The sequence below is a fragment of the Ascaphus truei genome, chromosome 13 (genome assembly GCF_040206685.1).
Source record: "Ascaphus truei isolate aAscTru1 chromosome 13, aAscTru1.hap1, whole genome shotgun sequence".
In the NCBI taxonomy this organism is placed as follows: domain Eukaryota; kingdom Metazoa; phylum Chordata; class Amphibia; order Anura; family Ascaphidae; genus Ascaphus; species Ascaphus truei.
In genome coordinates, this window is record NC_134495.1 from 30,204,142 (window position 1) to 30,229,504 (window position 25,363).

Genomic DNA, 25,363 nt, shown 5'->3' on the forward strand with positions numbered 1-25,363 from the left:
GTTGTTTTAAAAAAAAAAGTGCTACAAGTATTTTCTCATAGTACAGAACTGATTTATTAAAAACAAACATGTTGGATATTGCTTGGTCTGCAGCTTTAATAAGTGTATGTGTGCTAATTTTTGCAGTCAAATTTCTATACATAACCCCCATGGTGCAGATATTAATTTGATGCCCCCATGGTGCAAAATATTTTATTTTTAATTACACCACTTTTGCCTTGATACTTGTACGCCAATATTTTCACAATATTTTGGGGTGGAGAAAGCCGTTAAAAGCATACATCCTAATTACTTTCCACTTCTAGGAATGTTTCTTAGAATTAGTAGTTTATGTAGAATTAGTTTAGTTTAGTCATTAGGATTTATGCTTTAGGGAGTATACCTGTTCCGGTGAGGAGAGGCAATTCAGCGGGCACCACGAGGCAGAAGAAAAAGTTGCTGAAGCTGGACTGTGCTGTATAACAATTCTTTAATAAAGCATGATTAAAAAGAGGGGGGACGCATACCCCTGCACCTCTAACGCGTTTCACCCGCAAAAGCCCATTTTGCGGGTGAAACGCGTTAGAGGTGCAGGGGTATGCGTCCCCCCTCTTTTTATTCATGCTTTATTAAAGAATTGTTATACAGCACAGTCCAGCTTCAGCAACTTTTTCTTCTGCCTCGTGGTGCCCGCTGAATTGCCTCTCCTCACCGGAACAGGTATACCCCCTCTGCTTGCCATAATCAGCTTGGAGCACACAGAACCGGTGGTTTCACAGTGAGTACCATTGCTGCCCCATGAGAGCTGCCCCAGGCATTATAGGATAATTTAGTACAGAGAGACTGGAGAGGTCAGGGGGGTGGTTTCACGACTCCCCCCTACAACTCTGCATAACTCTGCCACCTTGTGCCATCTAGGGGATTTATACATACAGCCTCAAGCACGCATTTTTCACATCAAGTGACCCGGTTCATAAGCAGTTAGATACTTATCTTTTATTATTTTTTTTATCATTGTGGGTTATTACAAAGCTCTGTAGCACCGGGTGATTGGGGTCCTCTACCCCATTTTTTCCGGATTTATGCTTTAAATGGCTTTCTCCAGCCCAAAATATCGTGAAAATATTGGCGTACAAGTATCAAGGCAAAAATGATGTAATTCTCGGGCAAAATAAAATATTTTGAACCATGGGGGCATCAAATTAATATAATAACCATGGGGGTTATGTATAGAAGTTTGACTGCAAAAATTAGCACACATACATTTATTAAAGCTGCAGACCAAGCAATATCCAACATGTGTGTTTTTAATAAATCAGTTCTGTACTATGAGAAAATACATGTAGCGCTTTTTTTTTTAAACAACTCTGAATGACATTTTTATTATGTAACAAGCATTTTTTGTATCTATGGCAACAATTTACAAAGTCACATCTTCTTCCTCTTCTGAAACAGGCTCTGGCACACCCCTTTTTGAGCCCTGCCCTCTCTATAGCAGTGCACCAATTGTATCTAGTGACTGCCTGGTCACATGATCTTCCTCACAGAACTTTGTATCTTTGTTCCTCTTCTGTTGCACTTCTGCTGCACTTGGTGAACCTCTGAGCCGAATCTTTGCCGATCGATCACAGGAGAACGGATCAATCGGTAACTTAGTTAATTACTTATCATTGTGTGGATTGCTTTGATGCACACATTTAAAGGAAAAAAACAACAAAAAACGGCAGCTTAGATTGCTGCATTCTGGTCCATGTTTCTTTAACAGGCACTATCTTAGAAGGGCACATTCCTAACTGAAAACAGAAAATGGTGACATCTTAATACACATGGCTATACACACAAACCTATTTACAGGACTCACAGTGAGGACCCCAGTCAGAACACTGAAGAATCTGCTTCTAGAACCTTTACATTGCCATCATATATTACATGGTGGGGAGGGCAGTAACCTGGGTGAGCGCAAACAGTTAACTGCTTAAGGCAATTAACCCCTTGCAGAACAAGTAGTACCCAAAAGGGGGGGCTACATTACAAAAGAAACATTTAATGGATTATTGTACATTACATCTGTAAAAAGATGATGCCAAGACTGTAATGCTTGGACGGGTTGTTCTATCATACAGTATCATTTTTGGACACATATGAAATTCCTAAGTCTCTAATCAATATCTCATGCTTAGGATGTGTTCAGCTCTGTTCGCATGAATGGAGTCACATCTTTGTGACCAGAAGAAAGCAACTTTCTAGCATACTGAATTTTAATCACAGGTGGAATACAAGTCTTGATGGGCAACAGGCTGCATGGCTTCACCTCTGACGCCCAACCACTGCCCTCTCTCGCTGGGCCCTGTGGACCTGTTCAGTTTCAGCCCGAGGGGACCCGGGGAAATCCCCAGTGGGTCCGGCAGCCCGCTCTCCCTCTCTCCCTGGTGCAGGGGTGTGGGGATGTTGCTGCTGCGGATCAGAGCTTCTGCCCGCACTCTCTGGTCAGCTGTTTTAGGACAGGGCGCTCATGAATAGTGTCCCGCTCCTCTCCTGTGCTGAACACTAGTTCTGAGGGTAAGAAGAGGAGTGGGACAGTATTAGTGAGCGTACCGGCATTAAGCAGCTGACTGGAGGGGGCAGAGTGGTGCTTTACCTGCGGCTGCAACATCCCTGCTCCCTATGCACCGGGAAGAGAGAGAGGCTAAGCCCTCCTATGTCACCCACTCCCGCTCCCCTGTTTTACCACCCACCCATGTCCCCTTCTCTTCCCCCCCCATATTACACTCCCTCCATTTCACTCTTTCCAGCCCCCATATGACTCTTTCTACCCTCCATGTACCCACTCCCCCCCCCCCATTACGTACTCCCCCTTTCATGTCACCCGCTCCCCCGTATAATCCATTACCCTCCATGTCATCCGCTTCCCCACCATGTCACTCTCCCCGATACATCGGTCACTCTACCCTTACCAGTCCCGGAGGCACCAGACTACATGGGGCAATGTGCGGCCCTTTCGGAGGCTCAAAGACCGCCCATACAGCCCTTGAAAATTTCATGCTGTCCACCACTGCTGTAGGATCACTACATTTACCAATATAACTTTGGGCCAGATCAACAAAGCTCTGTTACGTGACTTAATGTGATTTTAATGTCACGTTATGCGCTAACGTGTATCTTCAAAAGGCCAATAATGGAACATTAAGTCATGTTTTCAGACGGAGACAGCATTATATTACCTAACGCCTGCCAGGGATAATGAGATGCAAAAGAGACGTTCCCACTAGCAGGGCCTATCCACACAGGTCTGTTAATGCTAAAGGAGAAATCAAAGCGGGCACTTTTTGTTTACGTTCTCCTGCGGACCAATAGGAAGCCTTGACATCATCCAGTGGGGCATTCTATTGGCCCACGTGACGTGGAAGTGTTAAACTTGCAGGAGATACCGACACCCCCTTTGGGGGTAAGTATCTCTGGAAGCAGGGGGCCCCCGGAGCTGAAATAAAGGTGGTTCAGCTGCGGAGATCCCCTGCTTCCAGATACCTCCAAAGGGTGTATGTCATTACTTATAGAAGATTATAACATAAGGCTCGTGCACATTAAAACTGTGATATAAATTGATCATTATAATTAATCATTTTTACAAATCATTACATTGATCGAACAGATCTTGGTAATCATACTGTATGTGAAAACAATTTGGTTCAAGTAGTTAACATATTGTGCTACATCTCTGAGCTTCCTCAGAACAATGGCTGCTTTTTGTATTGGTACACAAGATGTACTTTCTACCTTTTTTAACACAAATACATTTATACTGCAGCAGAGTCACTATCTGATAAACTGTATTAGAAAAGAAATTTGCTAGTCCGGAGGAGTATACAGTCAACAATTTAGTCATTTTGCTGCTCAAAACACGTAAATATATAATAATAATAATTGTTTGTACTTGTATAGCGCTGCTAGTTTTACGTAGCACTTTACAGAGACATTTTGCAGGCACAGGTCCCTGCCCCATAGAGCTTACAATCTATGTTTTTTGGTGCCTGAGGCACAGGGAGATAAAGTGACTTGCCCAAGGTCACAAGGAACTGACACCTGGAATTGTACCAAGTCCCCCTGCTTCAAACCGAGTGCCAGTCAGTGTCTTTACTCACTGAGCCTCTCCTTCTCCCATTACAACATTCCAGTAAAGTTATCACAAAGATCCACTTCCAAAAACTGTAGGGCCAAAAAAGGGAACACCTTTTGTAGAATTTTTCACATATTTCTGAAACGTCTCACAGTGGAATCAGAGAGAAGAATTCCACAATCCCGGCCAATAGCCCAAGATGGAATAAATTATAAGTATGTATGTTACTATATAATAATTTCGCTACATTCTAAAAAACACACAGGTAATGAAGAGCCATACGATTACAGATATGCAAAGGTCTTCCAATTCTGCAAATTTCACTAATGGTAGAAGCTTGCGCTTGAAGCCACGAAAATGCACCTAGGTTTGCGAAAATGGCCGTATAAAGGGTCAAGTTATGTGATCTAATTTGTCCCCTACTTGTGCGAATTCTTTGTAATTTCACATGGTTCACGAATTTGTGCAAATTTGTGCACATCTCTACATACCATACAAGCTACCAGCTCCATTTGCTTTGATCCTACAAATTGGGAGTAAGGGACCTCTATGTGATAAACTCTATATAATGCATACGGAAATGTGAGTGTTTTTTTCTTCTTATATTTTGACACAACCCATTGTATAAATCTCAAACGAGACCTCTTCGCCTAGTGCAGAGAATGTAGTGTACAAATTGCAGCCGTTGTACGAAATGACTGTGGTCGTCTCAAGCGCGTGTTTAAATGGGCACCGGCATGGGACGTGCTTCCGCGGAGAAGCATAGAAAAGGGTAGGCTGTTCGTTGGTCTGTGACATATACGAGCCTGGCTGAGCACTACAAATCAAACTGTGACAAGCGCTGATGTAAAATATATAGAGAGAAATCGCACAGCGCACTTCAGCAATTCATCTTCTGAAGTGCTTAAACTGATGAAAATTGGCCTCTCTTACCTCTCTCTCCTTCAGTTTCATGGCGAGGACCAGCTGATGTCGGTGGTTAGTAAGTGCCTCCCGGAAATTTCCTTTGGAAAAGAATGCAGATCCCAGATTCCCATAGGCTCGGCATTCTCCCGTCTGGTCACCTGGATCAAATTGATGCAAGATGATTATTTTCCCGTATACTACCACACGCTTACAGATGTGGGGGCCGGGGACAGTGCTGCCACGGTGGAGCTGCAGGGGGTCCATGCTTCTGAATGGGCCCCGCGCAGTATTCATTTATCAGTGGCACGATCGCCGCGCTCGTGTGACCGCGTGGGACAGCGGCCCCGAAGACAGCAAGTCTTGACATATCTGTACTTAAATTGTAAGATCTTATAGGAAGTATCATTTTTCCAAATACTTCATTTTGTGCCCCGACACTAATATTGTATTATAATTATAATTCCCAGATCTTTTAATGTTCCATAAAGTATTGTATATACTGTATGGCAGGAGTGTGTAAGCTTTTTTGTTTGCGCCCCCCGCCTGCTCATCCCACCTGCTTGCGCCCCCCATCCCCCTTACCTTTCCTCCGGCAAAGTTGCCATTTGACCCCGTGGCATCATTTGACGCTGCGTTGTCATGGCGACACGTCGCCAGAAGCCGCCGGAGAGAAGGTAAGAGACATGCAGAGGCCTAGCGTGTACTCCCGACATTTTATTTAAATGTTGTGGGGAAGAGCGCGGGGGCCTCTGTAAGCTCTGCGCCCCACAAAATGTTACGCCCCCTAGTTTGCACACCCATGGCTCTATGGACCCCTCTATGTGAACCGTATAGACACATAATTGGGAACATATTATCTCGGGCCGTTAACAGCACAGTGACCGGTTTTGCTAATATCATCCACACAGCACATTAGGCATTGTATAAATTATAAAATTCATTCTAAAAAACGATCTGGTGCTACAAATTGTTGGACTTTATTCCATAAATGTAAAATCCATCTATCCATTATGAAAACACAGTGTAATTATACCTTATTATAAATAATGCACTGCTAATTTGAAGTATAACCATAATGACAAGCTTAATTCACAATGTGCATTTTGTATCTATGTTTATTGGTAAACTTGCTGAACAAATATTGCATAGAAAATACTGCATATAAAAGCACATTTGAGATGTGACAGCAGCCTACATTACCGCCATGTTTTCCCTTTTCTTATTTTTATATGTAAAGCATGTGACAATGTATAATTCAATTGTGTGCCTACCATAATGGCCACCTTTCCGTTTCAATCAATCCTTCAGTCAGTGGAACTCAGCAGCTACAATGTATCCTTATATTATGAAGGTAACATTATCTACTGTTACAGTTTGCAGCTCAAACTGCTGGGAACATTGGCAACAAATTATCCCAAACAGGAAAGTGTTGCAAAGATCATGTCCTACTTGGGAGATGGGCCAAAGCCTGCTATAGAAATCAAAGGATGCTTTAAAATGGATAAAAAAATGGTATTAAGAGTAGAATAATAATTAAAAATGCAGTAAATATTATCTAATACTACAGAACATATTTATAAAAAAAAATTCACATGTTTTGCTGCTTGAAACTGTATTCCAGGCTGCATTTATTTCTAAGTCAAATCTAACGATCAAACCTCCAAAAAATGGATGTTACAATTTTCATATTAACGAAAGCAAAGACAAATAAAAAACTCCAGGATTATGATTAATCTCACAAAACAAGAAGAAAAAAAAACTATGTTTTTTAGATCTATCGGGTAGTTTAAAAAAAAATATATATATATACAGTATACACATATATACAGTACTGAAAAGCAAAATAAAAGAGGAGTCTCTGTGATTTTTTTTGACTGAGCCGTCATAGACCTCAACAGTGTCTCTCTGACCGAACACGTTTCCATTAGAATAGCATTTTATGGCTGAGAATACACGAATCACATGGATTTGGGTCACTGGAGGTTGACATCTCCGCAAAACCAGGGTGTAATTCATGGCTTGTGGAACCGATCTGCATAACCACACAACAGATTGGGGGGAAAGAGCAGCCACTTAATGCTGGTAATAAACTACTTCAAATGGTGCAGCGTGACCATGTGAAATGAGAAGTGTGAAACCGCTAGTTACTATAAGTTAACCCCTTAAGGCTGCAAGACGTGAATATTTTTTTTTTAAGTATTCTGTTCTGTATTCTGTAATCTGTATTAGACAATAGCGACTTTAAAAAAAAATTCAACTCAATGCCATTTTTAATTAGTTTTAAAGCATCTTTTGATTTCTATAGCAGGTTTAGCCCACCTCCAAAGCAGTGCAAGATCTTTGCAACACTTTCCTGTTTGTGATCATTTGTTGCCAATGTTCCCAGCGGTTTGAGCTGTAAACTGTAACAGTAGATAATGTTACCTTCGTAATATCAGGATACATTGTAGCTGCTGAGTTACACTGACTGAAGGATTGATTGAAACTGAAAGGCGGCCATTATGTTAGGCACACAATCAGGATTGTTACAGATTTTTAACAGGAGCCTCAAATGATTGCCAGTTTAGGTAAGAATGCAGAATTATACATTGCCCCATGCTTTACATATACAAATAAAAAACAAAAAAGGGGGGGGGAGTATTATTGCTGCTTTAAGTGCTGAAGGGTAAACGGAACCACACTGCCACACCCCCTCCGGCAGCTCACGTTCATGTGAACGCTATGTTGTCACGGTGATGGAAACGGTAGGATCCTGCCTTAGAAAACGTGGCCCATGTAAAGACGTACAGGCTGGGCCCAGGTTACTGTCCCTCGCCATCTATGTTGTACAGATGTAGCAAGACTTAGGCCGCGCTTATAGTCCCGGCGACGCGGCGGTGTGTCAAAACAAATGTATTGCATCTGTCGCGTGCGCTTATAGTAGGAGCGACGCGATGAAGCGACGACTTGGTCGTGATCGCTGGAAGTCAAGTCAATTAGATTTTTTTCAGAGACCGCAGCCATCGCCGGGACCATAAGTGTGGCCTTACCGTCTTCGGTGCCATGACCACAGGGGTGGCGGCAATGATGGGGGGGGGTCTCATTCAGAAGCAGGGATCCCCCACAGCAGGATCGGGCAGACACTGTGCCAGTGCCGCTGGGGGACATGGAGTCTCACAGGAAGGTCTGTGGGGCACTCAGGGGGTTAATGCAGGCACACCAGCTACTTCTTGTGATGTCCTTAGCATGGCCTCGTTTCTAAGTCATTGCAACCACAGCTTTCCATGCACAGAGCGACCTCATTTATCTGAAGTTCTGCGTAATATAAACCATCCGAACAGAAATGCGGTTCCTGCTGCACGTGCGGTCACCAGGTAACAAAATAACAAGCGCCGTGCGCGGTTTAGCTGGTTTCAAGCTTTTCTCCCTACCCCCTCCTCGCAATATAAGTAGTTGCCGGCTGCAAAGAATTATGAACAATGTCGCCTAACGTTTGCAAAATATTTAGGGCCATGTTCACTAAGCAGTGCAACACCATAAGACACCTCCTTGTATGGCTTCTGAGAGTGGAAATAATGAGATTAGGCAGGACATTTACTCTACTTCAGTGTTTTCTCAACAGGGGTCCAACCGGGGGTCTCCCTAAAGGGTTCCCTGTCATTTTCAGGTCATTTGAAAATTCTACCAAATGCAGAAGAATTTACAATGCATCTGATCTCAGACGCGCTATTAGAGAGGGTTGGGGTTCCTTACAATGCATCTGATCTCAGGCGTGCTATTAGAGAGGGTTGGGGTTCCTTACAATGCATCTGATCTCAGACGCGCTATTAGAGAGGGTTGGGGTCCTTACAATGCATCTGATCTCAGACGCACTATTAGAGAGGGTTGGGGTTCCTTACAATGCATCTGATCTCAGACGCGCTATTAGAGAGGGTTGAGGTTCCTTACAATGCATCTGATCTCAGACGCACTATTAGAGAGGGTTGGGGTTCCTTACAATGCATCTGATCTCAGACGCACTATTAGAGAGGGTTGGGGTTCCTTACAATGCATCTGATCTCAGGCGTGCTATTAGAGAGGGTTGGGGTTCCTTACAATGCATCTGATCTCAGATGCGCTATTAGAGAGGGTTGGGGCTCCTTACAATACACCTGATCTCAGATGCGCTATTAGAGAGGGTTGGGGTTCCTTACAATGTATCTGATCTCAGACGCGCTATTAGAGAGGGTTTGGGATCCTTACAATGTATCTGATTTCAGACGCGCTATTAGGGAGGGTTGGGATTCCTCAGAATCTCACAATATAATTATAGGGTTTCTTAACCAAAAAAATGTTTACAAAAAACACTGCTCTACTGTTATATTTTCTTCCCTTCTGTGTTCCTCTGCTCACCTTTTTTCTGAGTCCCATATGGACATGTAATTTTGCCTTAACCTATAAGGAAGTATCACTTTCCCTGAGAGATTACCAGCATCATACGTTGATGGCATTTATGGACACAGATTATTATTTGCATCTATTTACTTTGCCGGCAGCTATTTAATATAGATTTATTTTTTTCTTGTTTTAGCTATATTAACCCTTTCCATATCTGGAGGGTCCTGCCAGCTCTCCCAGGCGACCACATCATCTTCCACTTAGTTCCTGGCGAGGGAACGGGATGGACATGATGTACATCGTATGTCATAGGGGCCTCCAGTGTGACACCCTTCATGACATGCTATTTTGATTGACATATAGGGTAACATATAGGAATTCTAAGAGGTACCTTTAAGTAGCCAATAAGAGGATTTAACTGCGGGACACTAATTTGTACCTAACCGTAACATGATCGGGTTGGATCTTTTCTTTTTTTGAAGCTACAGGTATTTTTGATTACTCTTCTCTGCAAAACTTGGTATTTATTCTATTTAAAACCAACAGTCATTATCTTCTCACTTACATGTCACCTCCGCTGTAGTCTATGATCCCCATGCTTTCGTCCTGGAAGGGCAGTCTAGCTCCTCCCCTTCACAGCAGCACACTTCATCAGGACTTAGATGGGGTTCATAGACTAAAGCAGACGTACGTGAGAAGATAATGACTGTTCGTTTTAAATGGAACAAATACAGACATTTGCAATTTGTCTCCGCTTTGTTTGCATCTTCGAGGAAAGAGACTATTGAGAACCAAATCAAGTGGCAGCACAAGAAGGATCGGACATGCTATACAGAACTCTATTTTGAGAGAACTGCAGCTGACTAGCATGAAAGGGCTGTTGTACCTTCTTTGGACTAAGATAACTATCTATATATATACATATATATATATATATATATATATATATATATATATACATATATATATACAGCTAAACCCCGTTATAACGCGGGTCTCGGGGTCCACCCCGAGACCACCGCGTTACTAACGGGGTCGCGAGAAAAAAAAATGGCCGCCGCGCTTTAGCGCATATTCATCCCGCGGGACAGGAGATGGGAGCGGGCATGTCCCTCCGCTCCCCGCTTCCCCCTGTCACCGCGGGACAGGCCGCGGGGCAGGAGATGGGAGCGGGGATGTCTCTCCTGTCCCCGCTTCCCCCTGTCACCTCGGGACAGGCCGCGGGGCAGGAGATGGGAGCGGGGATGTCCCTCCTGTCCCCGCTTCCCCCTGTCACCTCGGGACAGGCCGCGGGGCAGGAGATGGGAGCGGGGATGTCCCTCCTGTCCCCGCTTCCCCCTGTCACCGCGGGACAGGCCGCGGGGCAGGAGATGGGAGCGGGGATGTCTCTCCTGTCCCCGCTTCCCCCTGTCACCTCGGGACAGGCCGCGGGGCAGGAGATGGGAGCGGGGATGTCTCTCCTGTCCCCGCTTCCCCCTGTCACCTCGGGACAGGCCGCGGGGCAGGAGATGGGAGTGGGGATGTCCCCTCAGGTCGCCGCTTACCTCAGAACCATGCTGCCTGCATGGAGGTTGTAGCGGGGGGTTTCTTCTCCCCACCGCTGTCCCCGGTGCTCCCGCTGCCTGCGCGGGAGGAGGGGGGGGAGCGGGTGGTGGTGCTGGTCGCGGCCCGTCTGTGTAGAGTGAGAGAGTGTGTGTGTATGTATATATGGGAGAGAAAGTGTGTGTGTGTATATGGGTGTGTGAGTGTGGGTAAGTGTCTGAGTGTGTGTGTAAGTGTGTGTAAGTGTGTGTGAGTGTGTGTGAGTGTCTGTGAGTGTGTAAGTGTGTGTGAGTGTGTGTGAGTGTGTGTGAGTGTCTGTGAGTGTCTGTGAGTGTCTGTGAGTGTCTGTGAGTGTCTAAGTGTGTGTGAGTGTGTGTGAGTGTCTGTGAGTGTGTAAGTGTGTGTGAGTGTGTGTGAGTGTGTGTCTGTGAGTGTCTAAGTGTGTGTAAGTGTGTGTAAGTGTGTGTGAGTGTGTGTGAGTGTGTGTGAGTGTGTGTGAGTGTCTGTGAGTGTCTGTGAGTGTCTAAGTGTGTGTGAGTGTGTGTGAGTGTCTGTGAGTGTGTAAGTGTGTGTGAGTGTGTGTGAGTGTGTGTCTGTGAGTGTCTAAGTGTGTGTAAGTGTGTGTAAGTGTGTGTGAGTGTGTGTGAGTGTCTAAGTGTGTGTAAGTGTGTGTGTGTGTGTGTGTGTGTGAGAGTGTGTGTGAGTGTCTGTAAGTGTGCGTAAGTGTGCGTGAGTGTGCGTAAGTGTGTGTGAGTGTGCGTGAGTGTGGTCAGTGTGTGTGCAGTGTGTCAGTGTGAGCAATGAGCAGTGTGTGTGCAGTGTGCAGTGTGTGTGCAGTGTGGCAGTGAGCAATGAGCAGTGTGTGTGCAGTGAGTGTGTGCAGTGTGTCAGTGTGAGCAATGAGCAGTGTGTGTGCAGTGTGCAGTGTGTGTGCAGTGTGGCAGTGTGAGCAATGAGCAGTGTGTGTGCAGTGAGTGTGTGCAGTGTGCAAAAAAAAAATGTAAAAAAATTTTTTTTAAAAAATTTTTTTTTTTTTTTTTTTTTTTTTTAAAAAAAAAAACGGGAGCCACGGGAAAACCGCGTTATAACCGAATCGCGGTATAACGAGGCGCGTTATAACGGGGTTTAGCTGTATATACACACACACATATATATGTTTCATTTGCCTTTAATGTGATCTTTTAAGTCTTTGCTATATATGGTATCTTCTATATTGTTTAGGCTTTTTTTTCCGTGGCGCTGGTATTTTGTTTTGTATACTTTTTACTGGGCCATTTCCATTATAGCTGGGGATAGGAACATCCTTTACTTCACTCCGGGCTCATTTTTAATTCTTTTTTATGGCATTGATCTTCTGGGAACTTAGTTCGTTTGGTTGAACTGCGACTGCAGAAGCTTGCACACGCCTGCTAGAGTATCAGCCTAGCTGCCAACGGATGTGTACAGTACTGTATACAGTATACACTTTGGGCAAATACAGCTGAACATATGGTTTGGACTGTTTGCTTAAGTTCTTATGGTGAAGGAAGCTACTTTTTTTGTGGACATTGTTGCTGAATAAAAGCCAAAGTTTTCTGATTCACCCGAGAACATCCCCTTCCTGGCTAATTCATTCGAACCATAAGATGTCTTCCGGGAGAGAAGCGTCTGACGCAGCTGCATTTTCCAGTAAATTTGCCTATTTTAGCCTAAACACTTCATGTGATCTTCATATTACATTCTTTCCTTCCCATTAATGGAACTGGGAATGGCTTGTGGAAATGTCTTTCTTCATCGCTCAAAGTATCAATGCTTTTCAAGATGATTATAATATTAGAATACAAGCACAAGACTCACAAATAATTCATAATGAACATGAGTATACCTAGAGTCTTTGCTACTTCCAAGTCCTGTTGCATATATCCTGTACTTTTCTCTGTGTTCCCAAGAGACCAGTATGCGCTGCTCAGGGCGGAGAACACGGAGCCTCTCAGTTTGAGACTGCATGTTCCAATTTTCAGCGCAGCTTCTAATACAACCACCGAGGCTCCGTGGTGTCCTGCAGTCAGTAGTTCCTGCCCGATCACCGACACCACCACAAAGGGGCTCTTGTCCAGTTTCATCTTCTGGAGTTGCTGATAGGTTGGTTCCAGAGATTCTACGAGAAAAGATGCCACAAATTAAGGCACTTTAATAAATATAAGAAACAAACAGCAAATAATAACAACCGATACAGCCAGGTATATTTTTCTGTGTTGGCATTGACACTGACATGTAGGGCCATATTTACTAAACAGTCTTCTGCTGTGTCATCAGATCATGACATTGTGTCTTCCTATTGGACGATCCCGGCTGCCATCGTGGATTTTACTTTTATTTTACTGGCTTATAAAAAGGTCAATATCTCGGGAATACGGGGGACCATGGAGCTAATTATAGCGCTGTTCAACTCCAGGGTACCCCCAGGTTCCAATTCCGTCAAACAAAAAATTGGGGAGTCTGCAGCTTTGAAAAAGCAAATTAGATTAGTAAATTCTTGAAATATTTAGTTTTTCTTGGCCCACTGTTTGGGATTGCACCTTAAAACAATTGAAGGAGCTTTGCCTTAAAAAATAAATAAATATCCCCCCTTAGGTGTGAAGCAGGGGGTCTCCAGAGCTGAACCGCATTCATTTCAGCTCCGGGAACCCCTGCTTTCAGAGGTACATGAAATTAACTGAAGCACATCTGAAGGTGATGCCGGTATCTCACTTCTGTTTAAAGGTCCACGCGACACGTAGGCCAATAGGAAGCCAATAGGAAGCCGCAAGGGATTATGCTGTGGCTTCCTATTGGCCTGTGGGACGCTGAGCCTACAAACAGACATTTTCTGTGGCCAGTTGGAGTTGCTACTGACTTCAAACCTAGTAAAAAAAATCCTTTAAAAAAACAACAAAAAAATGCCACTTTAAGATAATACTGTAGCTCATTGAATTTGGACTTGAAGTTTGGGAATGACGATATATATGAACTGTTAATAAGTACTGATACATCTCATTGTATATGGTTTGTGGGGGTAGTGCTCTTGTAATAGTTAGAATTACCACTACACATTCAGCCTTTGAATACTTCACAGCTCGTAATACAATAATGTTACATTGTTTCATTTCATCATCAATTTATATGAAAGAGTGTTGTTTAGTCTCATTACTTAGCCAATAAAAATGAAACAGTCTAACCACCATCTGTCACTATTACAAAATTATTAGTGTGATTTCAACTTAAATAATTACTTTGCGTTTCTGAACAGTGCTCACACTTCTTCCCTTGTATTGACTAATGGAGCACTCACACTTTGCAGTAATCAATTAAATTATGTGTTCTACTTCATAGTCCAAGCATGTCCAACTGGCACCACATAGATTTATTATGGCTCTAACAGCCCTCAAAGCTGCCAATAGGTCAATGCAGGCAGAAATTGTGATGAGATATATTGAGGAGTGCTGAGGAAGAGCGAAAAATACAGGGAAATACAAAGGAATGAAGAACGAGGAACTTAATAATATTTCAATGGTCCTGCTTCATCATGAGTCCGAACATTAGGTTGCTTGTCAATGAGCAGCTCCAATTGAGACATATATGGATGGACAGCTTCTTCACTCCTAAAGACCAATCTTCCGTAGACCACGGATAACAGATTTATCCAAAGTGCTAAACAATCTTATGAGCATTCTGTCTATCCTGGCATAGGGTATAAGTAAAATACACAATGATCATGGGAGGCCATATGTTATTGTATGTGTAACCCCTCTCTATTTTACCTCAGATTATATGGCCTATCACTGAGGTGGGAGCCTTACGGGTTACTGTTTAATTCTTATAGTGTGTGGTACATGTTATGTTTAATTCTTATAGTGTGTGGTACATGTTATGTGAGACTGTAGTCACTAGACACAACACAGTGGTAAGGAAATAAAACAAGCTTTATAAACTCATATAGCTATAATTTGTGGTGTTACATATCTCATATGAATCAGTACTGTGACTCTTAATTTCAGAAACACTCCATACACATATATACTTAAACAAATGATACCAACAGTGCGAACGCTGCGCAAACAAATAATAACTCTGTCTGGCTTCCCAATCATGGGGTACTGGCCTGTAGATCCTGGTGTGCTAGCACACTCGTTGGAGCTCATAAACGATGTGTGTGTTGCAGGCCTGGTGCTTCACAAAGATCAAACTGTAATGGCAATATAACTGCAGTTTATATCCTTTGTGGGTTAGCTCACCCACTCCAACCTGATGTAAATCCTGCACAGCTGCGCTCCCTAATCTCTCTCTGTAGTAGCCTCTGTCTGCCTGCTTCCCTCTGCACTGTCAGGTCATGGTCTTTGCTGGGCCCTGCTGCATGCACTGGTCCAATGGGGCAACTCTCTCTTTCTCTGCAGTTGCCTCTCTCTTAGGGGTCCTGCATGGACTCTCTGTGGTTCTCTACTAACACATAAGGCTCGGTTTTCCAGCGATTTGCTATTTTGTGTTTTCCTGGTATCCCCAGATTCCGGATAAGGACTCCGTCCTGCATATGTAGCTCTTGCCCGTGTAGTCTTTTATTGTAACGGCTTTTGTTTCCATGATTATTTGTGTCAGTTGCAGAAGTGGCCAGCTTGTACGCTTCTTATAACTGGCCTCTGAGTTTCTGTACAGATTGCATGCACGTGGTTGGCGATGTGCCATCTGCCGACACTCCAAAACACAGGACAATGGGCAATCGGGGTTCCCGTCCAAACATTAGGTAATAGGGTAAATACCCAGTGTATTCATTCTTGGTGCAGTTATAATCATGGACTAAGTGGTGTACATGCTGACTCCATCTTTCTTTTCCTTGATTATTTAGGGTACCCATCATATTTAATAGGGTCCTATTGAATCTCTCTCGTCGCGGATCTCCTTGTGGGTGGTAAGGCTTGGTTCTGGATTTTTTTTATCCCACAAATGTGTAGTAATTCCTTGATAAGTCGGCTTTCGAAGTCCCTTCCTTGGTCGGAGTGTATCCTGGCTGGCAATCCATAATGGACGGAATACTTGTCCCATAACACTTTGGTGACTGTAGCGGCTCGTTGGTCCTATGTGGGGAATGCTTGTGCATACCGGGTGAAGTGATCTGGACCACAAAGATATTACTGGTGTTCTTGCGAATGACAGGAAGTCCATGCAGACTTAGTCCAGTGGCCCACTGCTGGTGACATTGGTCAGTGTGCGGCCCAGGTAGGCAAAGTCTTTCTGGTCACACACCTTCCGCAGTTCCTACAATATTCCTCGACATCCTGTGCCATTCTGGGCCAATAGAATCGATCTTTCACTAATTCCATTGTTTTGTATGTGCCCAAGTGGCCACGATCATCCTGTAGTGAACGTAGAACCACTTGCCTATATCGGTACGGAAGTACCAGTTGCTTAGTCACCAGGTGCTGCATTTTCTTAGCAACTCTGAACATTACTCCATTCTTAAGCACCAGGTTATCTCATTGCCTCACAAGGAGTCGACTCTCAGGGTGATCCCCGATGATTGCCCGAGGCGACTTCCGGTCCCTCAGAGCTGACCACACTTCTCTCAGTCCTGGGTCCGTCTGCTGCGATCAGGATAGATCTTGTGAGTTTAGTTGGGGTAATCCCTCCATGGTCAACTCTGCGGGGTGAGAGTACACTAAAGAAACCCCAGTGGTAGAGATCCCCAAACTATCAGCCACTCCATTTTGATTCTCTGTGGTAATGTCTCTCGGCATTTCTACTTGCTTGCACATTGCGTGCACTCCTGCGGCGGTAATGTTTTTCCAAAGTCCATCCTGGGCTTGAGTGAATTCGTGACAATGCGTCTGCATTGATATTTTGTTTCCCAGGTCTGTACTTTAGACTGAAATTGTAAGTGGCCAATGGTGACAACCACCTGTGTCCAGTGGCATCCAGTTTTGCTGATGATAGAATATACATAAGGGGATTGTTGTCTGTGTGCACTACAAACACTGCTCCATATAGATAGTCATGTAGTTTGTCCACTACCGCCTATTTCAAAGCCAAAAACTCCAGTTTGTGACCTGGGTAGTTTTTCCCGGACGGCATCAACCCCTGGCTCACAAACGCTACTGGTCTTAGTCCCGCTTGGTGCTCTTAGTACAGCAATGACCTCAGTCCATTCAAACTGCCGTCTACATGCATCACATAGGGCTTTTGTGGATATGCAAACTGGCGTCTTCATCAGGCAGGCTTTTATGGCTTGGAAAGCCTCCTCGCACTTAGGAGTTCATCTATTCCCAAATGGTTCATTCATTTTGAAATAACTTGATTGGTGGCCCCCGCAGCCATGCTGCGCACTTTTGGTGGCAGGTAACCCTTTGTCAGCTGTGTCAAGGGTATAACTACAGCTGAGAAGTTGTTCACGAAACGTCTGTAATACCCGCAGAATCCCAAGGAAGACTGCAGTGCTGTTAGCTGCGTAGGCTTTGGCCATGATGCAATAGCTACTAATTTAGAAGGATCTGTGGCCACTCCTTTCTCAGATACAATGTGTCCAACGTATGTGACAGACGTCCGACAGAACTGACACTTATCCACTGATTATTTTAGTCCACTGTCACTTAATCGATCTATCAACTTCACCAACCGAGCTTCGTGTTCAACCAGGGTTTTCCCAAATACTATTATATCGTCCAGGTATACCAGCACTTCAAGTAGGTTCATATCTCCCACTACTCGTTCCATTAGCCTTTAGAACATAGCTGGGGCTCCTGACACTCCCTGAGGCATCCGCTCAAACTGGTAGAATCCCAACGGGCATATAAAGGCAGTCTTCTCTTTGTCGTGTTGGCTCATTGGGATCTGATAATATCCACTGCGAAGATCCAAAACTGAAAACCACTTGCTCCCAGTGAGGCAATCCAATGCGTCTTCTATACGTGGCATCGTGTACTGATCTGGGGTGGTCCTTTTGTTCAATGTGCGATAGTCAATACAGATCCTCACTGCTCCATTTTTTTTCCGGGCTACCACTATGGGTGATGCATACGGGCTTCTGGATTCAGAACTTATGCCAGCTCTCATTAGTTTATGTAGGTGTCTCCTCACATCCTCCACATCAAACGGGGCCAATCTACGTGACCTTTTTCTAAAAGGGCGAGCATCATGAAGATGAATCTAGTGTTCCACTCCATGGGCTTTTCTTACATTCCATTCTTGAGTGGAGAAAACCTCTGGCCTATGAGACATTTTTTCTGAAAGCCGTTTCTTCCAGTATTCTGGAACATCTCTGGCGTCTGTCTTCTGTTATGAGTCTTCTTCGTCCCGGCTGGGCCCATCACTTCAGCACTGTACAGGTGAGCTATCACAGTGGCCCTTTGTATCCACACATCATGGGATGTCTCATTTCTCACTTCCGCTCCTATAGTATATGTTTTTCCTTACTGTATGGACAGCACTCCGGCCTTTACTAATAGTCCCCAGGAAATTGTTCGGGGGCAGGGTCTTCTATAGTTACAGTTGAACCTTTTACTTCTTAATGGAGGGTCACTTTCCCTTCAATTCAACATACAGCTAAACCCCCTTATAACGCTGTGCTTGGGGTCCAAAGAATCACATCGCGTTATAAGCGGATCGCGTTAGAATAATGTACTATTGTATGCACGGTACAATAAAGTATTTAAGATACCAATAATCATGTTGTAAAGCATTCATAAATATGAAAATTGGGAGCCACGCTTGCATCGCGTTATAAGCGGATACGCGTTGTAACGGGGTTGAGCTGTACATGGTGGGGAATAATAAGACTTGTTAGTAGCTTCATTCTCGGCTCGTCGGTAGGCCTTCAAACACATAGGGTGAATGGTCAATGTCAAATTGTAATCATCTCCTCCATCAGTCTGGCACCACTTGCTAGTCTGCTGAAGATGTTCGCATTTGTTTCAATTATGGCTCCGGCTTCTCCTCCTTCACGGGCTTCAGGACATATTAGTTCCACTACTTCAAGGGGTCCGGCTACCCCAGCAATTTCCTTGGGAAATTCCAACTTCCCGACACGTAGCCCAAGTACGGATAGCTTCACTGAGGCCCCACACAACATGTCCATTCAGCAGCTGCAGTAGCAGGTGTCGCAGATATTGGTTGTACCATGATTGGAAGATTATAGACACTTGCGAACCACTATCCAGAAGAACCTTGCATGGTTTTCCTTCAATACACGGCATCAGTCGGGCAGAAGGGCCAAGAATCCCAATTGGCAGATTGGGGTACCCGCAGATGCTCGAGGGTGGGAAGTTGGAATTTCCCAAGGAAATTGATGGGGTAGCCATAAAGAGGGGTTACATATGGATGATAGGACGATTTCAAGCCTAAATAATAAAGATGTTATATTGTCTATATACATATACATTCAGCATATACCTAGTTAAAATAAGTAATTTAGTATTAAGTTAGAAATTATAATGGAAAATTATAATCTGCCTCTGCAAAGATAAGAAGATAAATCAGTCTGAAGACAGGCAGGTGTAGACATGTTTCATGTGATTTTAGAAAATTGATATGTTTAATGTCTGCTGAGTTGAATAGTATATGATCATGAGTTTGGAATCAAAGGTTAGTTAAATAGCAGTAAAAGACAATACAATAGAAATGGGTCTTAAAAGATAAGGAACATAGGATAAATTATAGTTACTTAGTGACAGAACAAAGAAGGGTTTTCTAAATCAAAGTAAATATTACTAAATGAAGAAACAGTGTTCTAATGTTGATGATTCACTAAGAATATTTTGGCTGACAATGAGAAAAACAGGGATTGCTAAAATGTATAACGATTGCATTTGGATTTATAGAATTCAGAATCATTGAACACCCAAGATAAGAACAACGAAGCTAAAGATTCTCCACTCTATCACTAAATTCTATATGCCTGAATGAAGTAACTGACTGAAATGATGCTGTGAAAGATGTTTTCTATTGTCTCTGAATAAATTGAGAAAAGAACCGGACCGTGGACTATTTGACATATATTGAAAGGTGGGACATTTATTTGCACCCATCTAATGAGCAAATGTTCAGGGTGATTACAATCATGAATGGCAAAAAATAAGTGAATAGGGAACAGTTATTAACTAATTCACATGGGTTCCCCATGGAAATGATCAGGTAGAAAACACAAAAGGCAAACTAGAAAATGAATCTAACTATACAATGGTTTGGCTTATTTTGTTTCTCTAGAAATTAATTATAAATAGCATTTTTAGAGGCTCTCCTAAATGGAGGAATATTTTCCAATCAAGTGTTTTCTTTACCCATCTAGTCCTTATCAGTGAAACAATAAAGATAAGGTAAGAGGAGAGAGACAGGCTCGGTGACATCAGACAACAGACAAAACGGAGTAGACAGACCTAATCACTCCTTCCATGTCTCAGCTCACTGTCAAATGTTGGTACAAAGATGAATCTCCCACATTTAACCCCTAAATATATCCCTGTTATTAGAGCACTTTTGTCTTATCAAAGATTGCCCCTTTAAATTAAGATATAGTGAATGATTACGTTCCCATATTTTAACTATCTGTTTACAAAGCCTTGGGAACAAAGCTAAGGTTTTAATAAGTGGAATATACTCATCTATACATTTTGCCATTACCATGTATTTTAGGTACGTGTGGCTCTTGAGCCTTCAAAGGAGCTGCACAGTACCCACATATATGGTGCACAGGCAGAAGGGAAGTTGCAGCTGCAGGTGGGTGCTCCAGTCATCTTCTTAATGCCGGCTCACTGATGCATGCTGTCCCACTCCTCTCCTTACACTGGGAACTAGTGATTAGCACAGTCAATAGGAAGCGAGGAGACGCTACTATCCACACTAGCGACATGTCCACTCTGAACGGGGGAGATAGAGTGGGCTGCTGGGCTGATCAGTGGTTGGGGGCCGCAGTTGAAGCCCCGAAGAGCCACATGTAGCCCCGGACAACCTATTGTCCTTCAATGATTTTATGGAATGTATAAAAATATATATATATATATATATATATATATCCAATGTTATTTCATCATAACATTGAGATGCCAGATTCCTATCAAGGCTTCGTAACTTCAGACGGCCAGATTTTCAGTCCATACCTAAGGAAGCGAGTTCAGTAATAATTAGAGCTGGGTTAATTGGGTATCTAAGTTCATTTAAGAAATATTGAAAACATGGCCTTGTGGTTGCTCTTGAGCACTGATTTATATCTTCATCAAAACAGATTGTTCCCTAGGGCAAACTACCTTAAACACGCCAATGAGTGGAAGCTGCGAAACCCGGATTGCCAAAGCCGGTGCCTGCTATCCTCGAGTCAAATGGTTAACACAATGCGGGGGGTGTCTTTTTAGAACTGGAAATGTGAATGATTTTGACAGTATGAGTGTGTCTTCCAAATCTGGCTTTCAAAGTCCAGAGCATGGGCACGTACCCCTTAAAACCATGTTCCACTGATTTGGGTATTGAGTTTATAACTGAAGGTAGATGGGAAACTGCAAAGCCTTACGTTTCTCGAGTCTTAGGTAATGCCTTGTAAAATGTCTCTGAGTTTGTGTGATAACCAGTGATTCACTGACATGGAAATGGCTGTTAAATGCCACTGTAACCCAAACGAAAGGTATACAAAAGACAGAGCGGTAAATTGGTAATGGGTGATCTTCAAACTGATTGATTTGCAGATCAATATATAATTTAAACCAGTTTATGTACCTATCATCTCATCTTACGTGTATAATGATCTTAATGTCTTTAAGATGCTGCTATTTCACATGCCTGAAGAGTTATGGTTATAATATACTTTGCGAGTGATTAACTGTGCAGTGGCCCTGTTTTCTCTTTTCTTTTATTATGGGCGATGTACTCGACAGAAAGATTCCAGCCACCGGCCCCTGAGATTTCTTCCTTACAAGATTTTTTCCTTTTTATAAGATTTCCTTCTGAGAAGATATTATTCTCCTATGATTCTGGGGCCAGTGCCTACATCGCAATATACCGATCAAGAAATAAATCATGGAACTTTAATACAACGGTATAAAACGTTAGCTTTAGCTTTATTTGTTGTGTTTCTGCTGAAAGTATTAACCGCTGATATGTCCTTTCAGCATAAATGGGGATGTGTGCTCAAAAGGCTTTGTGGGTGTCTTACTCCAGGGGAGCGCCATCTTTTTTCCCTGCGCCCCCTGCCGTCTGTCCCCCTCTCCTCGCGCCACTCCTGCTTACCTTGCTTCAGATGTCCTGGCGGCATGACGTCACGCTGCCACGGCAACGCGACGTCACATGACCCCGTGGCGTCATTTGGCACTGCGTTGCCATGGCGACGCATGACCAGGAGCGTCTGAAACAAGGTAGAAGTTTACAGAGGCCCTGCAGCTCCCCCGGCATTAATTTAAATGTATTCGGGAAGCGTGCGGGGCCCCTGTAAACCCTGCGCCCCCCGCAGCGAGTCTCGCGCCCCCCACTTTGTGCACAGCTGTCTTACACTGTAGTGTGTGTGCACTAACATTAAAGCAATCTGTGCACACCAAAAATACTTATCAACACTTTTAAAAAAAATGAAGGGTATCTGTACTAACCCCATTTAAAGGAGCTGTTCATGCGTTTTTATTATTATTTTTTTTTAACATCGGTCTGAAGCAGGGGGTCTCCGGAGCTGAGCCTCATTCATTTCAGCTCTGGGGACACCCTGCTTCCAGGGCCCAGACACCCTACCTCCATAAGTGGTGCAGGTATATCTGCAGTCAGAGAAATTGTGTGCCTAACATAATGGCGGCGCTTAAATGTCCCGCATCACGCGAGCCAATAGGAAGCTGTGATGTCATCTGGTGCGGACTCCTATTGGCCCGCGTGCACGGGACATTTAAACTAAAAAGAGATACCGCACCCCCCGTCCCCCCCTAACAGATGTAAGCATCTCTGCAAGCAGGGGGTTCCCGGAGATGAAATTAACACAGTTCAGCTCCGGAGACCCTCTGCTTCAATCCTGTAATTAATGCAATTAATTTTTTCATTTTTTTTAATTAAAACTGAATCGCTACTTTAACGATAACTATCAAAATAAAGTATTTCCCTTTTTTTTTTTATTAATTACTTAAATATGATCCTCATTGTGGATGGCACTGTTAACTAAACTATTACCATACAAAGGTTTCTGTCCTATCATGTAAAACACATGTAAATGCCATAACAAACATTTTTTCCATTAAAATTCCTTCAAAATGGAAAACTACACGAGGATGTCACAGTGGATGGAGTAGGAAAAAGCAATAGGAAAAAAATGTTTGCTTCTCATTTAAGTTTTTCTTGGCAATTAAATGTTTTTGAAGCAACAGAGACTCTAGTCAAATATTATAAATGAATAAATACATTTGTCTCCCCTATAAGTTATTTATTGTTGTTTACAGATGTCGCAGACTTCATTGCTCCCGCTGATAACACAACATTTTGTGTTATAATGCAGAATAGCACAGAATTTCCATAGGATTCAGTGGCAGTGATAACGCAGAATATCACAGAATACCCCACCCTAATGTGCCAGTGGACGCAATAACATCGCTACGTCTGTATGTCAAAAACGTGCGTAATATGTTTGGCAGGGCAGTAGTATAGTGACCAAATAGCTTAGGTTGAACAAAATACATATATCCATTGAGTTCAACCTTTGCTAAATTGTGGCATTTATCCTTGGTTATCAGCAAATAAAATCTCACGTGTGAGCACATTCACATGTCTCAGACAGGTCTGTTCCTTTTCCCCATTAGCTCTTCGCATACAATGCTTCCACTGCAGCAAGGGATTCTGGGAAATTACATGCAAATGAGCACACAGTGTCACCTTTTACTTCATATCCATTTTAACATGGTCCCCTATAAGCCAATGCCTGCCCTGTTACAGCTTTTCAGCACAGCTTGGGTTAAGGAAGAGCACAGCCACTAAACCTGTTCACAGACAGCTGTTTCGACCTTTTGGGTCTCGTCAGCAGTGACTTTGCAATATGAAGCTGGGATAGGTTATACTTATACACACATTGGTCAATTTCACTGTTAACCTCTTTGTATCCCCAGGGAGAATAATAGGAAGGGGAAGCACAGAGAAAATGAAGAACAGCAGTAAAAAAAAATAATGATACAGTTATAGCCATCGTCACTGCAAGCTGTTGTGCGCTGCAGCGGAACACACCCACCGCGCCAGCGGGAGAGGCGCCCATCGTTTTGTATCAGCCGCACAAAAGGGAAGGCGGCGCTATTGTGGCATTTTTCCGTGGGAGCGCGACACGGGGTTGCAATAACGTGACCTACATCTGTAACGGATGAAGGAGAGATAGAAGAAAGCAAAATGAGTCACGGAGGAGAGGTAGAATAATGGCGTATGCTCATATTTTACACTTTCACCTTTTTAATGTCTGTTTATCCCCGCTACCAGCTTCTTATTGCAAAGCCAGTATGCCCAGCCTCACACTTATGAGACCCAAAAAGGTTGTAACAACTGTCTGTGAGTAGGCTTACTGCCTCTGCACTTCTAAGCCCCATGCTGTGCTGAAAAGCTGTGTAATACGGCAGGCATTGGCCCATGTTAAAATGGATAAGAAGTAAAGAGTGGCACGCCATGAGTGCTTATTTGCATGGCATTACCCAGAATCCCTTGCTGCATCGTAAACTAAGAGATAATGGGGGAAGGCAGGGTTGCAGACCTGTCTGACATGTGAATGTGCTCACAAGTGGTCTTTTTATTTGCTGTACACATTTTATATCACACCTTGGTTGTAAGATATTGGAATTTGTTAGCAAGTCTCACGACACAACAAAAATATCCAGACTGAGCATTTGGGTGCATGTGTAAATCTCCTAAGGCGATGGCACCCCCAACTTTTCCCACATCTTGGCCTATTGATTTCTCCATATGCACAATAGATTTTGCTGCCAACATCTCTGTGGCCCCCCAAAAAGAGATTAAGGGGTAATTCTATATACCCCAAACCAGCCATTCGGGTTAGCCAATAAATATTGTCAGCCAAAAATTCCCTGGGACACTTCCGCTTATATATAGGGTGACCTTATTTGTCCTGCAGAAAACCGGGACAAATGTCGCGCACGCGCAGACGGCGCTCGCCAACTGCCCATGCGTGAAGAGCGCTTGCTGGCTGTGCATGCAGAATTGGCGTGTGCTGGTCACTTATGCACATGGGCAATCGCCACTTGCTGGTCGGTCGTGCACGATCGGAGCTTGCTGATCGCCCATGCACAGGAGCAGCCAGCAAGTGCCGATTGCGCATGCGTGCTCAGCAGCACAGAAAACCAGCTCAAAAGGTTTCTGGGACCTATATCTATGACGATTTCAAGTTTGCCTCCCTGAATGGAGTGTTACATCATCACGTGAGCTGTGGGAAGCTTGGACGTCAGCACCAGCGCCACAAGCCACGGGGTGAAACCCTCACACTAACGGGACTTTGGACTCATGTGAGTACCTCCATTG

The 25,363-nt window shown here is 43.6% G+C and overlaps 1 protein-coding gene across 3 annotated transcripts in view; it reads right to left on the reverse strand.

The window, feature by feature from the left end:
• The window catches only part of TTC28 (tetratricopeptide repeat domain 28), a 548,651-nt gene that overhangs the window by 267,872 nt on the left and 255,416 nt on the right, over positions 1 to 25,363 (reverse strand). For all 3 annotated transcript variants that reach the window (XM_075569008.1, XM_075569007.1, XM_075569009.1), the window contains 2 exons: positions 12,762 to 13,034; positions 5,027 to 5,157 (listed from right to left, as the gene is read on the reverse strand). In XM_075569008.1, coding sequence (XP_075425123.1) covers positions 5,027 to 5,157; positions 12,762 to 13,034 — 404 coding nt within the window. The remainder of the gene's footprint in view (positions 1 to 5,026; positions 5,158 to 12,761; positions 13,035 to 25,363) is intronic.